This window comes from Dama dama, chromosome 5 (genome assembly GCF_033118175.1).
Source record: "Dama dama isolate Ldn47 chromosome 5, ASM3311817v1, whole genome shotgun sequence".
Lineage (NCBI taxonomy): Eukaryota > Metazoa > Chordata > Mammalia > Artiodactyla > Cervidae > Dama > Dama dama.
Genome location: NC_083685.1, coordinates 20449491 through 20464523, shown reverse-complemented (window position 1 = coordinate 20464523; position 15033 = coordinate 20449491). Strand labels below are relative to the sequence as shown.

At 46.7% G+C, this 15033-nt stretch overlaps 1 protein-coding gene across 3 annotated transcripts; it reads right to left on the bottom strand.

The window, feature by feature from the left end:
• Positions 1-40: 40 nt before the first annotated feature.
• MTRFR (mitochondrial translation release factor in rescue) lies at positions 41-14972 on the bottom strand. 3 transcript variants are annotated; one of them, XM_061142053.1, is made up of 6 exons: positions 14835-14972; positions 12020-12069; positions 4481-4781; positions 2309-2809; positions 887-1512; positions 41-726 (listed from the first exon to the last, which is right to left on the bottom strand). In XM_061142053.1, the coding sequence occupies exons 3-4, from the start codon at positions 4760-4762 to the stop codon at positions 2573-2575; spliced, it is 519 nt and encodes a 172-aa protein (XP_060998036.1). In that variant the 5' UTR covers positions 4763-4781; positions 12020-12069; positions 14835-14972; the 3' UTR covers positions 41-726; positions 887-1512; positions 2309-2572. The 3 variants fall into 3 exon arrangements, with proteins under 3 accessions (XP_060998036.1, XP_060998035.1, XP_060998034.1); XM_061142052.1 differs by having other exon boundaries at positions 41-1051; positions 1440-1512; XM_061142051.1 differs by having other exon boundaries at positions 41-1512.
• Positions 14973-15033: the final 61 nt, after the last annotated feature.

Here is a 15033-nt window from a genome sequence, read left to right as displayed (position 1 = left end):
CCCTCGTTTGCCATACGGTATAGATTCTGCTTAATGTAACTTCTTTTTTGCTTAAGCATATTTGCATGATTATTAGTGCTTTGAAGTCCATTCTAAAATGCACAAGTTATAAATACAGAAGAAAAGAGCAACCTCCCAAACCAAACCTAACAAGGACCCCTGAAATTTTTCCTAAGACTGTATGTAGATTTCAGTTCTGCCTTTTCTGAGGGTTGACCCAAACATCTGGAAGAAAATGGAACTGTTTGCGTCTTTGTATTTATTACTTGATGTAATAAAGCTTATTTTCATTAACAGCTTGTATTAAGATGTGGGTTCCTTGAATTCTTGGTGATGTTTTTAAAAAAACAGCTCCTCAGCGAGAGGTGGGAGAGGCCTGTCAAAGGGCATTTTCCCACCTGGTCCAGGAATGTGGTGTGTGACAGGGTCAGTAGCACAACGGGCCAGGGACGGGATGTGTTGGGTAAGTCAGAAGGCAAGGATCGGGTGAAGCTGCACAGTGGATGCATCTTAACGACAGCAGGTGTAAGTGAAGGAGGAGGAGTGGAGGCCGTGTTACTTTTCTCCAGTTGGCGGTGGCAGGCTTCTCATTGCGGTGGCTTCACTTGAGCAGCACAGGCTCCAGGGTGCAGGGGCTCAGTAGTTGCGGCTCCCAGGCACTAGAGCACAGGCTCGATGGTTGTGGCACGTGGGATCTTCCCAGATCAGGGGTAGAACCTGTGTCTCCTGCATCGGCAGGCAGATTCTTCACACTGAGCCAACAGGGAAGCCCTTGATCCTGCCGTTTCTGAGCTCGCCTCCCTTAGGCCATTCTGTGTTTAGGAACTTATCCTATGAGCATTTTCTTCCCCCCATATAATGCAGCTACTAAACCCCAGCTACTTACCCTGTTCTCACCAGATGGTAAGAACTATTTGCCCCGGTGCTGGGAAAAGTGGGCTGCCTGGGATGTCCTGAGAACCACAGGAACCCCAGGAGTGCCTTCCAGAGGGACTTGGAGGTCATCCTTCCTGTGTTCCTTAGGCACTGCTCCCCATGTAATGAGGGTTTACTGTGGCGAGAGGTAAGACTAAGAGGAGGAATGTGGTCAGTTTTACAGGTATGAGGCCAGGCCCTAGCCATGACAGCTCTAAAGGCCAGTAGGTGGGTATTAGGGAGCTGGCTTGTCTGCTCATCTCCTTCATGGACATAATAAGAAATTCACAAAAATTCAAGAAGGGAGATAGAAATTAAAGCGCCTGTCCCTCTTGTCTGAAGCTCCCCCAAATTTCCTGTCCACTGTTACTGTCTCTTGTGTACCATTCCAGATGCTTCTCTTGGCTACCTTCTAAAAGGAAGTTGGAGATTGGAAGGGCCCTGCACATTGCAGCCAGAGGTCCAGAGCCTTGCATGGAGCTAAGCTTCCAAACCAGGCCACTGCCAGGTGAGAAGAGCCTTACCTGGTTTCCTTACAAGTCATTTTACTGGGATGCGTGCAGTCTGGCTTCCCTCATAGCTCAGTTGGTAAAGAATCTGCAATGCAGGAGATCCAGGTTCAATTCCTGGGTCGGGAAGATCCTCTCAAGAAAATAGTAACCCACTCCAGTATTCTTGCCTGGAGAATCCCATGGATAGAGGAGCCTGGCAGGCTACAGTACATGGGATCCCAAGAGTTGGACATGACTTAGCGACTAAACCACCACCACCATGCAGTCTGGTCTTCAGTGAAGAAATGAGGCAGGTCCTGTGTCTGACGGTGGCTTTCTCACCTCATGGTTTTTGTTTCCTTCCTAGTTTTTTGCATAAACTCCAGATGGATTCTAATAAACCAAGTTAATAACCATGCCTAACCCTCCCCCCTCCCCCACCAACAATCTGTAAGGTCAAATCTGGCTTGAGGGATGGTATCAAGCAAATTCACAAACCAGGTTTCTGAAACCTCATCTCTCATAAACCTACTACTTGTAGATCCACGTGCAGGGAATGATGTGTGTCTTTCCACACCAGAGTGGTCACTTGTCAACATACAGTCTATTAAGCTAATGGGGTAATGGGTTACCAACTTGTAAATCTTCCACCATCTTGTTTTCTTTTATTCTCTTAACCTGACATGAAGCTAGGTGACATCCATGTGTCAATGATCAGTGACATCCCAGCGGATGACAAGGAGGTACTAAAAATGCTAGTTTGACTCAATTCTATCATTTTCCATAAAAAGTCTGTTACTGTTTTTTTTTTTTTTTTTTCATAAATACGTTTCACTTTTGATAATAAAATATGATACAGTCACACAAATGTATAGCTTAAAAGGGGACATGCTTTTACTTACCGCCCTGGTCAAGAGGACTCTGCAGCTGCCCTGGAGGCCCTCCAAGCCTCCCATCACCGTAACCTTTCCTCCCCCCCAAAAGCGCCCCTGTTCTTTCTCCAGTAATGACTTCCTTGGGTTTCTATATAGTTTTATTCTCAGAGTCTGCATCTCTATTCGTGACAGTCTGTCTGCCGTTTAGAGACTTGGCTGTCTCTGGGGCCCGGCACACATACACTCCTCTGAAAGCTGCCACCCTGGAGGCCAGTCGGCTGGTTCCTTCAGTCAGAACCTGCAGTCCTCTCCGGGCACATTTTTACTGGATTCCCATTGTTCTTTCAAGAGTTTCTTTTTCTCGAGGGTTTCCTTTGCTCTTTTTTTTCTTGCTTGCTTTCTCTTCTCTGCCTCGCGTTTTTCTCTGCAAACGAGACTGTTTTCGCCATTGTAGAAGACGTCCACTTTCTCTTGCAGGATTCTCCGAGCTAGCTTTCTGTTTTGGTCAACGGATCTGGTCTGGTGGCACTGTAAGAGATGGTATTTCATAACGTGAAAGCTGGTGTGTCCTGGGCAGGACCTTGGGACTCATTAGACAACCTCATCCCTTTACAGAGGGGTCGGGCCCGCAGGGGCAAAGCCACTTGTCAGGAGTCCCAGCGGGTCAGCGGCAGGACGAAGGCCAAGCTCCCTCCTGCCTCTGCCCAGGCCGTGCCCAGTCCCACACCCCGGCTGTGTTACGTGACTTTCACTGACTGTGCCAATATTTGGAGTGTTGTTTTGTTTAGAAGTAACAATAGCCTTCAAAGAAAGTCCCCAGATAATTTTGGAAATGTCAACCAGTATGTCTAAGCAAGCCCTCTTGTGTGCCCTGTTTATAAATAGAACCTGTCTGCTAATGTAGGAGACATAAAAGATGTGGGTTCAATCCCTGGGTTGGGAAGATCCCCTGGAGAAGGGAATGGTAACCCACTCCAGTATTCTTGGCTGGAGAATCCCATGGACAGAGGAGCCTGGTGGGCCACAATCCATAGGGTCGCAGAGCTGGACACCACTGTAGTGACTTAGCACGCACACATGTGCTATTAGTCAACCATGATGTTCATTATGTAACATCTCTTATAACTGGCGAGTGCCTTGCAAAGCTAATTTATTTGATAAGTTCTGTTAAATTAGGGTGAAAAGATAACATTTCAAGCAGATTTGGAGTAAGCTATATGAAATAGGTTAAAGAAATTTAACTATGTTAGGTTTCAGAGTTTTATTTGTTGCTTATGAATAAGTTTTTTCGAGGCGGAAATGAAAAATGATTGAGATTTTAACTAATATGCTCAGAAATATGGCAGCAAAGAACGGCTGTCAGGACCAGACTTTGGGTTTGGTCCGAGTTGACTCTGGCAGCTGGAGGAACCTCTCTGAGCCTCAGGCTCCACCTTATGAGCGTGGGCTTGTAAAGATTAAGAGTTAACGTGAATGTGAAGCTGCTCAGAACAGGGCCGGCCAACAACATGCTCACGTGATATGTAAGTACTTGCTAATGGTACCACTGGTGTAGGAAAACCCGCCAATCCTCTTTCCACTGCGCCTCGAGGCTTGTGCTGCCTTCAGGGCCCTGGGGCTACGGGACAGACCGGCAGTTCCAGAGCCAGTGAGGCCACTATCAAACCAGGAAACAAGAGAAAGCAGCACACCCTTTCTTAGAGTGCAGCCTGTGTTGACGGCTGGCAATGTGCAGATCAGTGGTTGGATTTTTATATTCAGGAGGCTCTGCCGGCCCGTTCTGTTGAGGGCTGACATCAGTTTGCCTCGTTACCTCACTCAGTCCTTCTCCAGAAGGGCAGGTGTCACTGACGTTTACCAAAGTGGGGACACAGAGACATGGAGGGTGCAGCCATCTGAGTCATCAGCCAGGTGGCTAAGGGCTGAGCCTACTGGCAGACGGCCTGGGCCCGCGGGTTGCTTGGGGGCCTGGAGCCCATGGCAGGGCCACAGACAGAGCCCTCTGCAGCCGCTCCGCAGCGCGGTGGCTCGACAAGAAGTGTGGGCCTGCCAAGTTCAAGGCCGGCAGCAGTAAGAGCGCAGCTGCGCAGGACCCTGGGAGGGGGCTCCTGGGGCTGGCCCGAGACCACAGTCCCCCACTGCAGGGGCCGCAGCTGCCACTCAGGAGAATCAGGGGACCCTGAGACCACCTTCCTCTACCTTGACGACAATGCCCGAGGGCACATGTCTCAGCACCACGCAGTTGCTGGTCTTGTTGGTTGCCTGGCCCCCTGGACCGTGGCCTTTCACGAACTGCTCTTCAAGCTCATGCTCGTCCAGGGAGAGCAGCGCAGGGCGGTCCTTCTTGCCAGCTGCCTGCACCAGAGTGGCCACCGTTCCTGGGGACAGGAGCAGCAGCTTCTCGCAGAGCCGGAGTCCCCAGGGCACCGGGCACACTCTGGTCAGTGGGGCGGGAAAACGGAACAGACCCCAGGTACTCATGGCAAGGGGCTCTCAGGACCTGGATCAGACAGAGAGGAGAGCCCTTCAGCCTCGTCTGCTCTCAAGATTAGATGAATACTTCTTCAGGTTCTAAGATCACCTCTTATGCACCAGTTCAAATGATCACCACCCATCTGGCAGGCAGGGGATTTAGGAAATCCGTGCAGACAGGCCACCCGGCCACACACAAACCTCTCTCCAGCCCTGCATTGTCTATAGTGTTCTCAGCACAGCAGTACATGCCCTGCCAACTGGTAAATATTTTCTTGTAAACGGACCAAAAATATCTTCAAAGCACCCAGAGGTGCCGTTTTCTCAGGAAGGAGAGGCTGCGAGTGTGAAATTCAAAAGCACGGGGCTGTAATTTGATAAGGAAATACTCCATAGGACACCAAGCAAGACTTAGAATCTGAGTCAAGTGACATGATTTAAGTGTGTGAGAATCTCTGAAATCAAAAAGACGACAGTATGTGATGATCTGTCTTAGAGCTGAGCTGAAACAGTCTGACGCAGTAAATATCACTATCAGTCAGTGTCCTGATTGTTGTTTTTTAATGTTTCCAGTTTCATGGATTTGAATGGGAACATCTGTTCCCTCAGAAGCACTGCCAATCACAGGATCCAACCAGCACTCATCCTTAGTGCTACCAAATCCACTGATTTTTTTTTTTATTAAGGTGCCTGTTAGGTTCAAAGTAAAAGGCAAGGGAGAGGGAGTGACATGAAGTCAGAGAGAGAAAGATGCAGTCTTCATGGAGCTCACAGAATTTCTCCCAGTCAGGGAAGGTGTTCAAGAAGAAAGCGAGAGCTGCTGAATGGGAGGTTTCAATAACTACTCGAGACTAGCATAAAGCTGAAGTGTCTGAGTTGACAAATGAATAGAGAATAACAGCCATGAGGATGTGGTGAGTCTCACAGGCCTCTGCTGTTTTTTGAGGGAAGGCAGAAGATCTGAAAGGCATTGTCAATTTTCATAGGTCTACATACCCTCCATGTGAACGGGGCAGGGGTGTGTGTCACAACCTGGGCCTGTTTTCTCATCTGAAAAATGCAGGAGAATAAGCCCTCTTTATTGGGGCAGCCCCGGTGGCTCAGCCGTAAAGAATCTGCTTGCAAGGCAGGAGCCACAGGCTTGATCCCTGGGTAGGGACGATCCTCTGGAGGAGGGCATGGCAACCCACTCCAGTATTCTCGCCTGGAGAATCTGATGGACAGAGGAGTCTGGTGGGCTACAGTCCATAGGGTTGCAGAGTCTGACAGGACTGAGGCAACTTGGCACACATGCAAGCCCTCCTCATGCAACCCACACAGGTTTTGAGTGAAATCAGAGAAAACAGTAGTATTCTGGAAAGGGCTTTGTTGATATTCCTGAAGGTATGAGACTAGTTTTTAGCAAAATCACCCGGGTGGATTTGGGGAAGTACAAATGTGTCCCTCACTTAAATACTTCTTGATCGAGGATTCTGTAGACACCGAAAAGAGACATAAAGTTGTTTTTAATTGTAGATTGTAGTTGCTTTATGTATTCCTCTAACAACTGCTTCTTGTGAGACTCTAGACAGCTTCTTTCACCACTTGGAACCTTGTACATTCTAGTTCATGGCAACTGGTCACTAGCACAGGTAGGAACTGGAGTTTATCTAAGCCAACTTCTTCAGCCAAAAGTACCTAACGTCCACCAAGTTATTTTTCACTAGGTTTCTCTTGGCTCATTTACCTTTCACCCACCAGCAAATCTGATGGCCAACGTCCACTGGGCCCCACATGATCTCTAGGTGACCTTATGGCAGAAACATGCTAGTAGGCGTAGCTTCTTTGTAAATATGTGCATTTTCTGAAATCCAAGTGCCTATCTTAGTTATCAGTACAGATGACATGGGTTATTTCCAGAATGAATACAGTATTCTTCATCTCTCTATGGAAAATAAATAAAATGAAATATACTTTTCAGTCTTTAGGCCAGTGCTGGTTTTCAATCTTGTAACTGACACTACGGTGTAAACCAGTGGTTGGCAACCTTTTTTGGCAGACAGTTGTCTTCGTGGAAGACAATTATTCTATGGACCACAGGGGTGGGGAATGGTTTCAGGATGATTCAAGTGCATTACATTTATTGTGCACTTTATTATTATTACCTCAGCTCCAACTCAGATCATCAGGCCTCACATCCCGGAGGTTGGGGCGTGCAGGCGTGCTCAGTTGCTTGTCATGTTCAACTCCTTGTAACCCTAAAGGCTGTAGTGGGCCAGGCTCCTCTGTCCATGTGATTCTCCAGGCAAGAATCCTGGAGTGGGTTGCCACGCCCTCCTCCAGGGGATCTTCCCGACCCAGGGATCCAACCTGCATCTCCTGCGGCTCCTGCACTGCAGGCGGATTCTTCACCGCTGAGCCACCAGGGAAGCCCCTGGGAGGCTGGGAACCTCTGGTCTAAACTCATATCTTCTTTGTGAAAAGTACAACTTTCACCATGTTTTGTCAGTCCCAGAGGGTGATAATTAAGGAGGTGTTGGTTCATAAGATGCTCTGTGGCTACCAGGGGAGGTATTCTGAAACAAGAGTATGCCAGTGAAAGTGGTTCTTTAAAAATGGGTTCTGTTTATTGTGTGAAATATGTCAGAAGAATCCTCAGGAAAAGATGAATGATAAAGCCTTTCTCTGCCATCTCTACAACAGAGAATCCGCTCCCCTATAAATGACTGAGTGAGACCAAGTCGACGTCCAAAATTTCCTTCCCCTTTTTTCTGCTTTCAGTCTACAGAACAGAATTCCTTTGTTGTATTAGTGTCTGGTCCCTGGATTAGGTTCATGGAACAGGAGCCCAGTGCCTCTCCTGGGGCTGCCCTTCCGTTAGGCAATCTGACCAGGCAGGATGGCGGTAGAATATAGTGCGGCCACAAAGAAAAGGAAAGAGGTCTGAGACAGGGCGAAACTCCCAGACAAAGGGTGGAGAGGAGGAGAGCACTTTTATCAGCTGCTTTGTTGCCAGCTCGATGTGCCGCAAGTCTACCTTTCTGTCCTAGTTCGGAGCTGACACACACAGGAAGGTCTCCCACCCGACTGGAGTTCACGAAGGTCCCCAGTGTTCAGTTACTGGCTGCTTTGTCTAACAGCTAATTCCAACGGCCAATCGGATGATTCCAAATACTTTGAGTATCTCCTGGAGCTCTGGCTGGACTCCAGTAATGGCTAAAAATGACAAACACACCCATGGTTCCACTTCCCTGAAGGCCGGAGAAGAATACAGATTGGATTTCAGTTTTTGTGATACCCACAGAGCAACCCAAAGTCTTTGGGGAACAATAAAAGCAGCTCGAATTAGAGCTCATCATGACATGAAAAAAAAAAAAGAGAAATGGTAACAAGCAGTGTGAGTAAGGGGAAACCAGCAGTCGAAACAGCAAGCCTGGATTCCTTCCTGTTGGTGTGAGCCTCAGGCCTGGGTGGGGTCTCCACCCTGACTCCCCTCCGCTTGGCTTTTCCTTAGAGGGCGGCGTGTGCACTAGACAGCTGACTGCAATTTAGGTTAAAGCAGCATTCTCTCACTTGGTCAAGTTGAAGATAAGAGGGCAGATGCCTTTACAACAGAGAACGTTAATTTGCTCCATGAATATTTTCAGCATCTACTGTATGCCTCGATGAGTCTGAGACTGCAGCATAAAACGGAAATGGAGACGTCTGTAAGTAAGGTATGTGCCAGAGCCTAGCGTGGCCGAGACGCCAGAGAGCAGTGGTTCTCAGACTTTACTGTGCCCCCAAGTCACCCAGAAGGCTGGTTATCAGGACTTTGAAGCTGCATCCTATTAGATGCCTTTGTTCCTGATAGGAGCCGGCACAGAGTCCCTCCTCTGGCTTACACGATCAGCCCAAACCAAGACAGGCGCCTAGCTCAGGGCTGGCATGCTCTGCTCTGGAATGTGGCCTGTGACTGGAGCACACACAGACTTTCAACAAGGGGCAGCGAGGTGAGGCTTGTTTCACCAACGGCTCAGAAGCTCTGGAGAGTGGTAAGGGAAGGCTACTGCCTGTGCGTCTTAGACACAGAGAGGGTATGTGAATCTGGAAGGCTCAGGATTAGCTCTGGACCCACCATTCACTGATGATGTTTTAGAAAGGTAGAGTACTAGTTTCTCAGACACAACTTCTTAGTGTATCAACCTTGCAGGAATCACCCAAACTAAGCAAAGGAACAGGTGTGGAGATTCATTGAAATGGGGTGCTTTAGGAAAGATGGGGCTTCTCAGGTGGCTCAGTGGTAAAGTATCAGCCTGCCAAGCAGGAGATGCCGGTTCGATCCCTGGGTCAGGAAGATCCCCTGGAGAAGAAAATGGCAACTGACTCCAGTATTCTTGCCATGGAGAATCTCATGGACAGAGGAGCCTGGATGGCTACAGTCCATGGGGTCGCAAAGAGTCGGACATGACTGAGTGACTAAATGACAACAATAGAAAAGGTGATAGGTCACGCTTTCATGGCTCTAACTTTCATGCACAGACAAATCCCTTAGGGATCCTATTAAATAGAACGCAGCTCACTAGGTCTGGGGTGGGGCTTGAGACCCTGCCATTCTAACCAGCTCCCAGGTAAGGTGGCTGCTGCCTGCAGTCCTGGCTCTCAGGATTATATGACTGCTGGGTAACAGCCTTAGGATAGTGTTGACAATGATGGAGGTGGAGAAGGTGGAAAGGGAAGGAACAGGCAAGAGAGGAAAAACATTTGGAGAAAAGAATGAAATGAATGTCGAGTTGAGCAAAAAGAGCAGGTGAAATGGTCACAAGGGGATTGAGAAACTGGGTCATCTGAAAAAAGAACACCAAAAATGTTGCGTCTATTGCACTGATGTTCTAGAACAGCAATGTCCAATAGAAATACAGTGCAAGCCACGTGTGAAATTCTAAATTTTCTAAGCCACACTAAAAAGAGTAAATAGCAACTGATGAAGTAAATTTCAATATACTTTACTTAATCCAATACATCCCAAATATAATTAGGTCAACATGTGATCAATATAAAAATTATTGAGATTTTCTTTTTATTTGAGGTCTACACAATCTGAGGTGTGGCCATGCTTATAACACATGTCGGTTGGGACTAGCCATGAGTGCTCACAGCTACTGTAGTGGATAAGGGAGTTCTGGAGTCTTGCAATCAGAGTGTGGTCCATGGAGCAGCAGCACCACCGAGAGCTTGTTAGAAGAATCTCAGGTCCTACCCCAGGCCTTCTAAATGAGAACCTGCATTTTAATAAGATCCTCAAGTGATTCAGCAGCACGTTGAAGTTTGAGAAGCAAAGGATACAGGAATTAGCAACTTCTTCCAGCTGCTTTTCAGAGCTTGTTGTCTCTTATGTTGATAATATTTCAGAAGTTGAGGCCAGAATGCAGCAGGGCTGTTTACCTGCTTAGTCATGGTCTTGTTTCCCCTTCCTGAAGAAGGAGATAAACTAGATCTCAAAAACAATGATCCATCAACGATGAAGAACCAAATTCAGTGAGCTTTTAAAAAGACAAAATGGCCAGTTGATGGCACCAGAAGCTAAGTGAGAGGACTTTCTGAGAAATGCTTAATAATAATCTATATTTTGAAAGTGTGTTTGGGGACTTCCCTGGTGGTCCAGTGGTTAAGAATCCACCCTGCAATTCAGGAGACGTGGGCTTGATCCCTGGTCTGGGAACTAAGATCCCACCTGCCATGGAGCAACTAAGCCCATGACACAACTAGAGGGTCCATGTGATGCAGAAAAAGATTCTGTAGGACTCAAGGAAGATCCTGTGTGCTGAAACTAAGACCTGACGCTGCCAAATACATAAGTAAATACATTTGAAAAGACCCACAAAGGTGTGTTTTGGTGTTCCCTGCCAAATGGGAGTAAAGAGAAAGCACCCTTTCTTTCCCTTTCACATCTAGCTCATGCTTCTGTTCTGGTTACCTGAAATCCTCGTGAAGAAGTGAAGTGAAAGTCACTCAGTCATGTCTGACTCTTTGTGACCCGATGGACTGGAGCCCACCAGGCTGCTCTGTCCATCGGATTCTCCAGGCAAGAATACTGGAGTGGGTTGCCATGCCCTTCTCCAGGGGATCTGCCCCACCCAGGGATCGAACCCAGGTCTCTAGCATTGTAGGCAGATTCTTTACGGTTTGAGCTACCTAGGAAACCCAAATCCAATCCCTCATGAGGGCTGGAACACATCCCCAAACAAAACCCCAGGGAACTGTGGCTCAGGCTTGACACAGACCCTGTCATTTCCTAGGCTGGGAGTTCTCCACTGAAGAGAAAGTACCATCCAGTCACAGTAAGTGTTTCCAGAGAACTATTTCTCAAAAAAAGAAAAGCATAATGGACTGAGCAGGAAAGGACAACTGTTGTCCTTCACTGGGGCAGACAAGAGGATAAGGAGATCACTCCCAAGTTTGGTTTAAATTCAATAGTCTTACTGCTGCCCAGTTCAAGAGACAACTAATGAAATAGATAAAGAGAAAAGCTTTCAATTCATACAATACCAACAGCCTGTTCAGTTTTTTTTTTTTTTAAACAGAAAATGTTGAATCCACAATTACACCTGTCCTATTTGGGTGCATCACTGTGATTTTCTTCTATTTATGGCACCTAACAGGAACTCTGTTATTTATCAACTATGCTATTAAAATCAGACAGACACATAAAAAAGCAGCAATGATTACACTCCACATTTTTCTCTAAAAGTCTCAAAGTGAAGTCGCTCAGTCTTGTCTGACTCTTTGTGACCCCATGGACTGTAGCCTACCAGGCTCCCCCCGTCCATGGGATTTTCCAGGCAAAAGTACTGGAGTGGGTTGCCATTTCCTTCTCCAGGGGATCTTCCTGACCCAGGGGATCAAACCCAGGTCTCCCACATTGTAGACAGACGCTTTACCATCTGAGCCACCAGGAACTCTATTAATGATGCCTTGTATTTGTTTAGGACGTCTTTTTTCAAACCATGTTTGAATACATTATTGTATTTCATACAAATAAAAGACAAGATGCATACTATGTGGAATATTTTAGGAAGACTTACTTTGGAAGAACATTCCATTTAAAATAAATTTATCCTTCCCACCCTTTGTTTCTTAACCTTTCATAACATCTTCAGATTTGTTCTTCCCCCAGCTCCTTAAAGAGTATTAGCTCATTTTCAATTTTCTCTTGACCCTTTCTCTTGATTTTTTGTCCCTGACCGGCCATACTGCTCTGTAGTCAGCATGACCTGAGTCAGTGTCTCAACGCCATGATTTACTCACCGTGCAGCTCTGGCCATGTTTCCAAATCTGTAAAATGGAGGTTATACCACCTAGGAAGAGGAAAAAAAAAAAAAAAATTGCACAGGTCGCGACAGATTTAAAGCACTCAGTGGTGCTCCAAAGCACTGAAAACTCAGCAACCTCTGGCTAACAAAACACAAGCCCAGTCTGCAAAGGGATTATTTCATGGACTTATGTTTTAAAAGCTCAGAGAAAAGACATCTAGAACATGACCTGCAAACTATTTTACTTGGTATGGTCCAATTAAAGAAATACTTGGGGACCATGTGATCACCAAAGACTTGCTGTCTGGTGAGGTCATAATTGTGGTCTATGAAATCAGGTGCCAGAGAGGTAATTATGATGCCGAGAATATAGCTTGACTTCCCAGCCAGTTTCAAATTGAAAGATAAAAACTACCTTCATCAAAGCAAGTCCTGGTTTAAACATACAGATCTTTAGGAATTATCTGATAGAATAAGAAAAATTATGAGGGGTGGGAAAGGTTAAAAAAGGTCATATTTAAATGTACACCTGATCATTCATTTTCATGTTCAATGGTTTTAGTTTTAGAGGTCCTCATTTTTCCTGGGGGGGACAGCCCTCCCCCAACCCCCATCAATGACAAGCTGTTTGGATATAAGAATTACTGACACCAAGTAACACCCTGGTTAACAGACATTAAATGTCTCAAGCCATTAACAGCCAGTATTACTGAATAGCCTAATCTTATCCCAATCAAGGAGCTCCACTCAAAACTGTCATTTGAAGCCTTCAGGGCAAAAGAGGAATACTTCAGCAATGCGTGCTCAGTCACTCCGTTGTGTCTGACTCTTTGTGACCCCATGGACTGTAGCCCGCCAGATTTTTCTCTGTCCATGGGATTATCCCAGCAAGAATACTGGAGTGGTTTGCCATTTCCTCTTCCAGGGGATCTTCCCAACCCAAGGATTGAACCCGCATTTCCTGTGGCTCCTGCATTGGCAGGTGGATTCTTTACCACTGAGCCACCTGGGAAGCCCCACTTGAGCAATATGATGTTATAATAAAGTCATATGGTAACCATACCCTTATAAAGCCATAAAATATTAGTGTAAGCTTGCACCTGAGTAATGCAGAATCTCCAGTATGAGGAGAGGGAGGTTAAATTAGATGAATTGTTAATGGGCTTCCCTGGTGTCTCAGATGGTAAAGAAGTCACCTGCGATGCAGGAGACCTGGGTTCTATCCCTGGGTTGGGAAGACCCCTGGGGGATCCCCCACGGACAGAGGAGCCTGGCGGGCTGCAGTCCGTGGGGTTGCAGACAGTTGGACACGACTGAGTCACTAAGCGCAGCACCCAGCACATGCTTGTATTTCTAGAGCCTTCTCTTCCCTCCTTATTTTTATAAAGCTTCTTTTTAGTCCAATTAGTCAAAAGCAATTTCCACTCTGAATTTGTAAACATTTAGACCCCTTCAAAGAGCTTAAATTAAGAAATAAGGTGTGAGTACCTTTACCAAAATATTTCATATCAGTTTGTTAACAAGATAACTTGGTTAATCAGAATACTAGCTCCTGAACATGTTGGCTTATTAATTAAAAGCAGGATAATAGGTTTTTTGAAAGTTACCTAAAATCATATTGCCAAAAACAGAAACGCACTGAAACTAAACAAAATCCATCTGATTCTGTATCGAAAAGCCATGCTCTCCTGCCCAGTGCATGATTAGGAACTAATATCCAGTACTCGATGTTGAGGTTAACATTTTTCTTGGAGGAAACACACCTCCCTTTGCCTGGAGCTGTCCCAGAAATTCACTCTCCCATTCTTGTGTGAGTGCAAGATTCTACAGTATCTCAATCATATATTTCTAACCAACTGAAATTAGTGTTAAAATTGTTTTTTGTTTTGTTTTTTTGATGGACTTGAAATAGACATTGAAAATAGAGCCTGTGTGCTTAAAAGTAATTTGATTTAGTTTAGGTATTAAACACAGCACTGATTGGTGAATTAACACAATTGGGAGGAGGATTTGATTTATTTAAGCTTGAGATCTTCCATACACTGATAAGATTTTGGAGATAATTTTTACTGTTGAGACAAAATTGTTAGGTGTTTTAAGAATGCTCCGATCAGATGAAACGCCTCTTGGCATATTTGTTATTCCAAAGGCAAACAACATCTGCTCCTGGCTTCTGCACCCTACATCCTTCTGCCCCTGCATCTTGGCTACTCAGGCACACCTAAGGACAGGGCTAGCGAAGTGCCTTTACTGGGGGTTCGGGACACTTAGAGGTAAATCTAAGAGCTGGAAGTACTTTAAAGTACTTTCGTCTGAAAAACGCGGACTGAACAGTGCGTGTGAGATGGGCTGGGGGGCCCACGGGAAGGGACGTGGGTTCTCTGTGGTCCTTCGAAAGGCTTGGCAGGAGCAAAACCCTCACGATGCCTAAAACAGGCCCAGCTGCATGATCATAACTACCCAAGGCTTTGCCGAACAAGTAAAGGAGCATCGATCCATCTGCCTTCCGGCTTCGGTGGAACTGTTTTCTCCATAACGGTGGGATCTCGTCCTCGCCCGCTCCCCACGTCCGTGAAGAGCCCAGTGCTGACCCCCCCACCAGCCTAAGGTAAATCAGATCCAGGGACAATTTAGTTCAGGTGTCGGGGCCGGCTTCATCTCACCGCCAGTGGGGCTCCGGGTCAATGGGCGGCGCGACTCAGGGTCGCAAAACAGGGAAATTCAGGGATTCCAGATCCCAGTCCTCTCTCCAGAGCCCCTGATGATCGTGGGCAACCGTGTGGATGCCGAGCTTCTCCACAGACTCTTACCTGACCTCAGGAATGGCCTTCCGCCCCCAATGTTCTGGGGAAACCGTAATCACCGCAGGAGCGGAATCGCTAACTCGCTTCCCGGTCTGCGCACGCGCGGCTCTACCGCCGCAGCTGCCCTCTGGCCTGAGAGCTCCCCTCGTCTTACCTATTGCGCATGCGAGAAGCTAAGTAGTCTTTCCCGCGTAGCTACCGTAGG

Bases quoted from the DNA above. Each gene is read 5' to 3' on its own strand.
- MTRFR (XM_061142051.1), bottom strand. From the start codon at position 4,762: ATGAGTACCTGGGGTCTGTTCCGTTTTCCCGCCCCACTGACCAGAGTG. The intron at 2,810-4,480 runs GTAGAGGAAGGT...CATCTCTTACAG, and splicing joins CCTCGGGCATTGTCGTCAAG to TGCCACCAGACCAGATCCGT.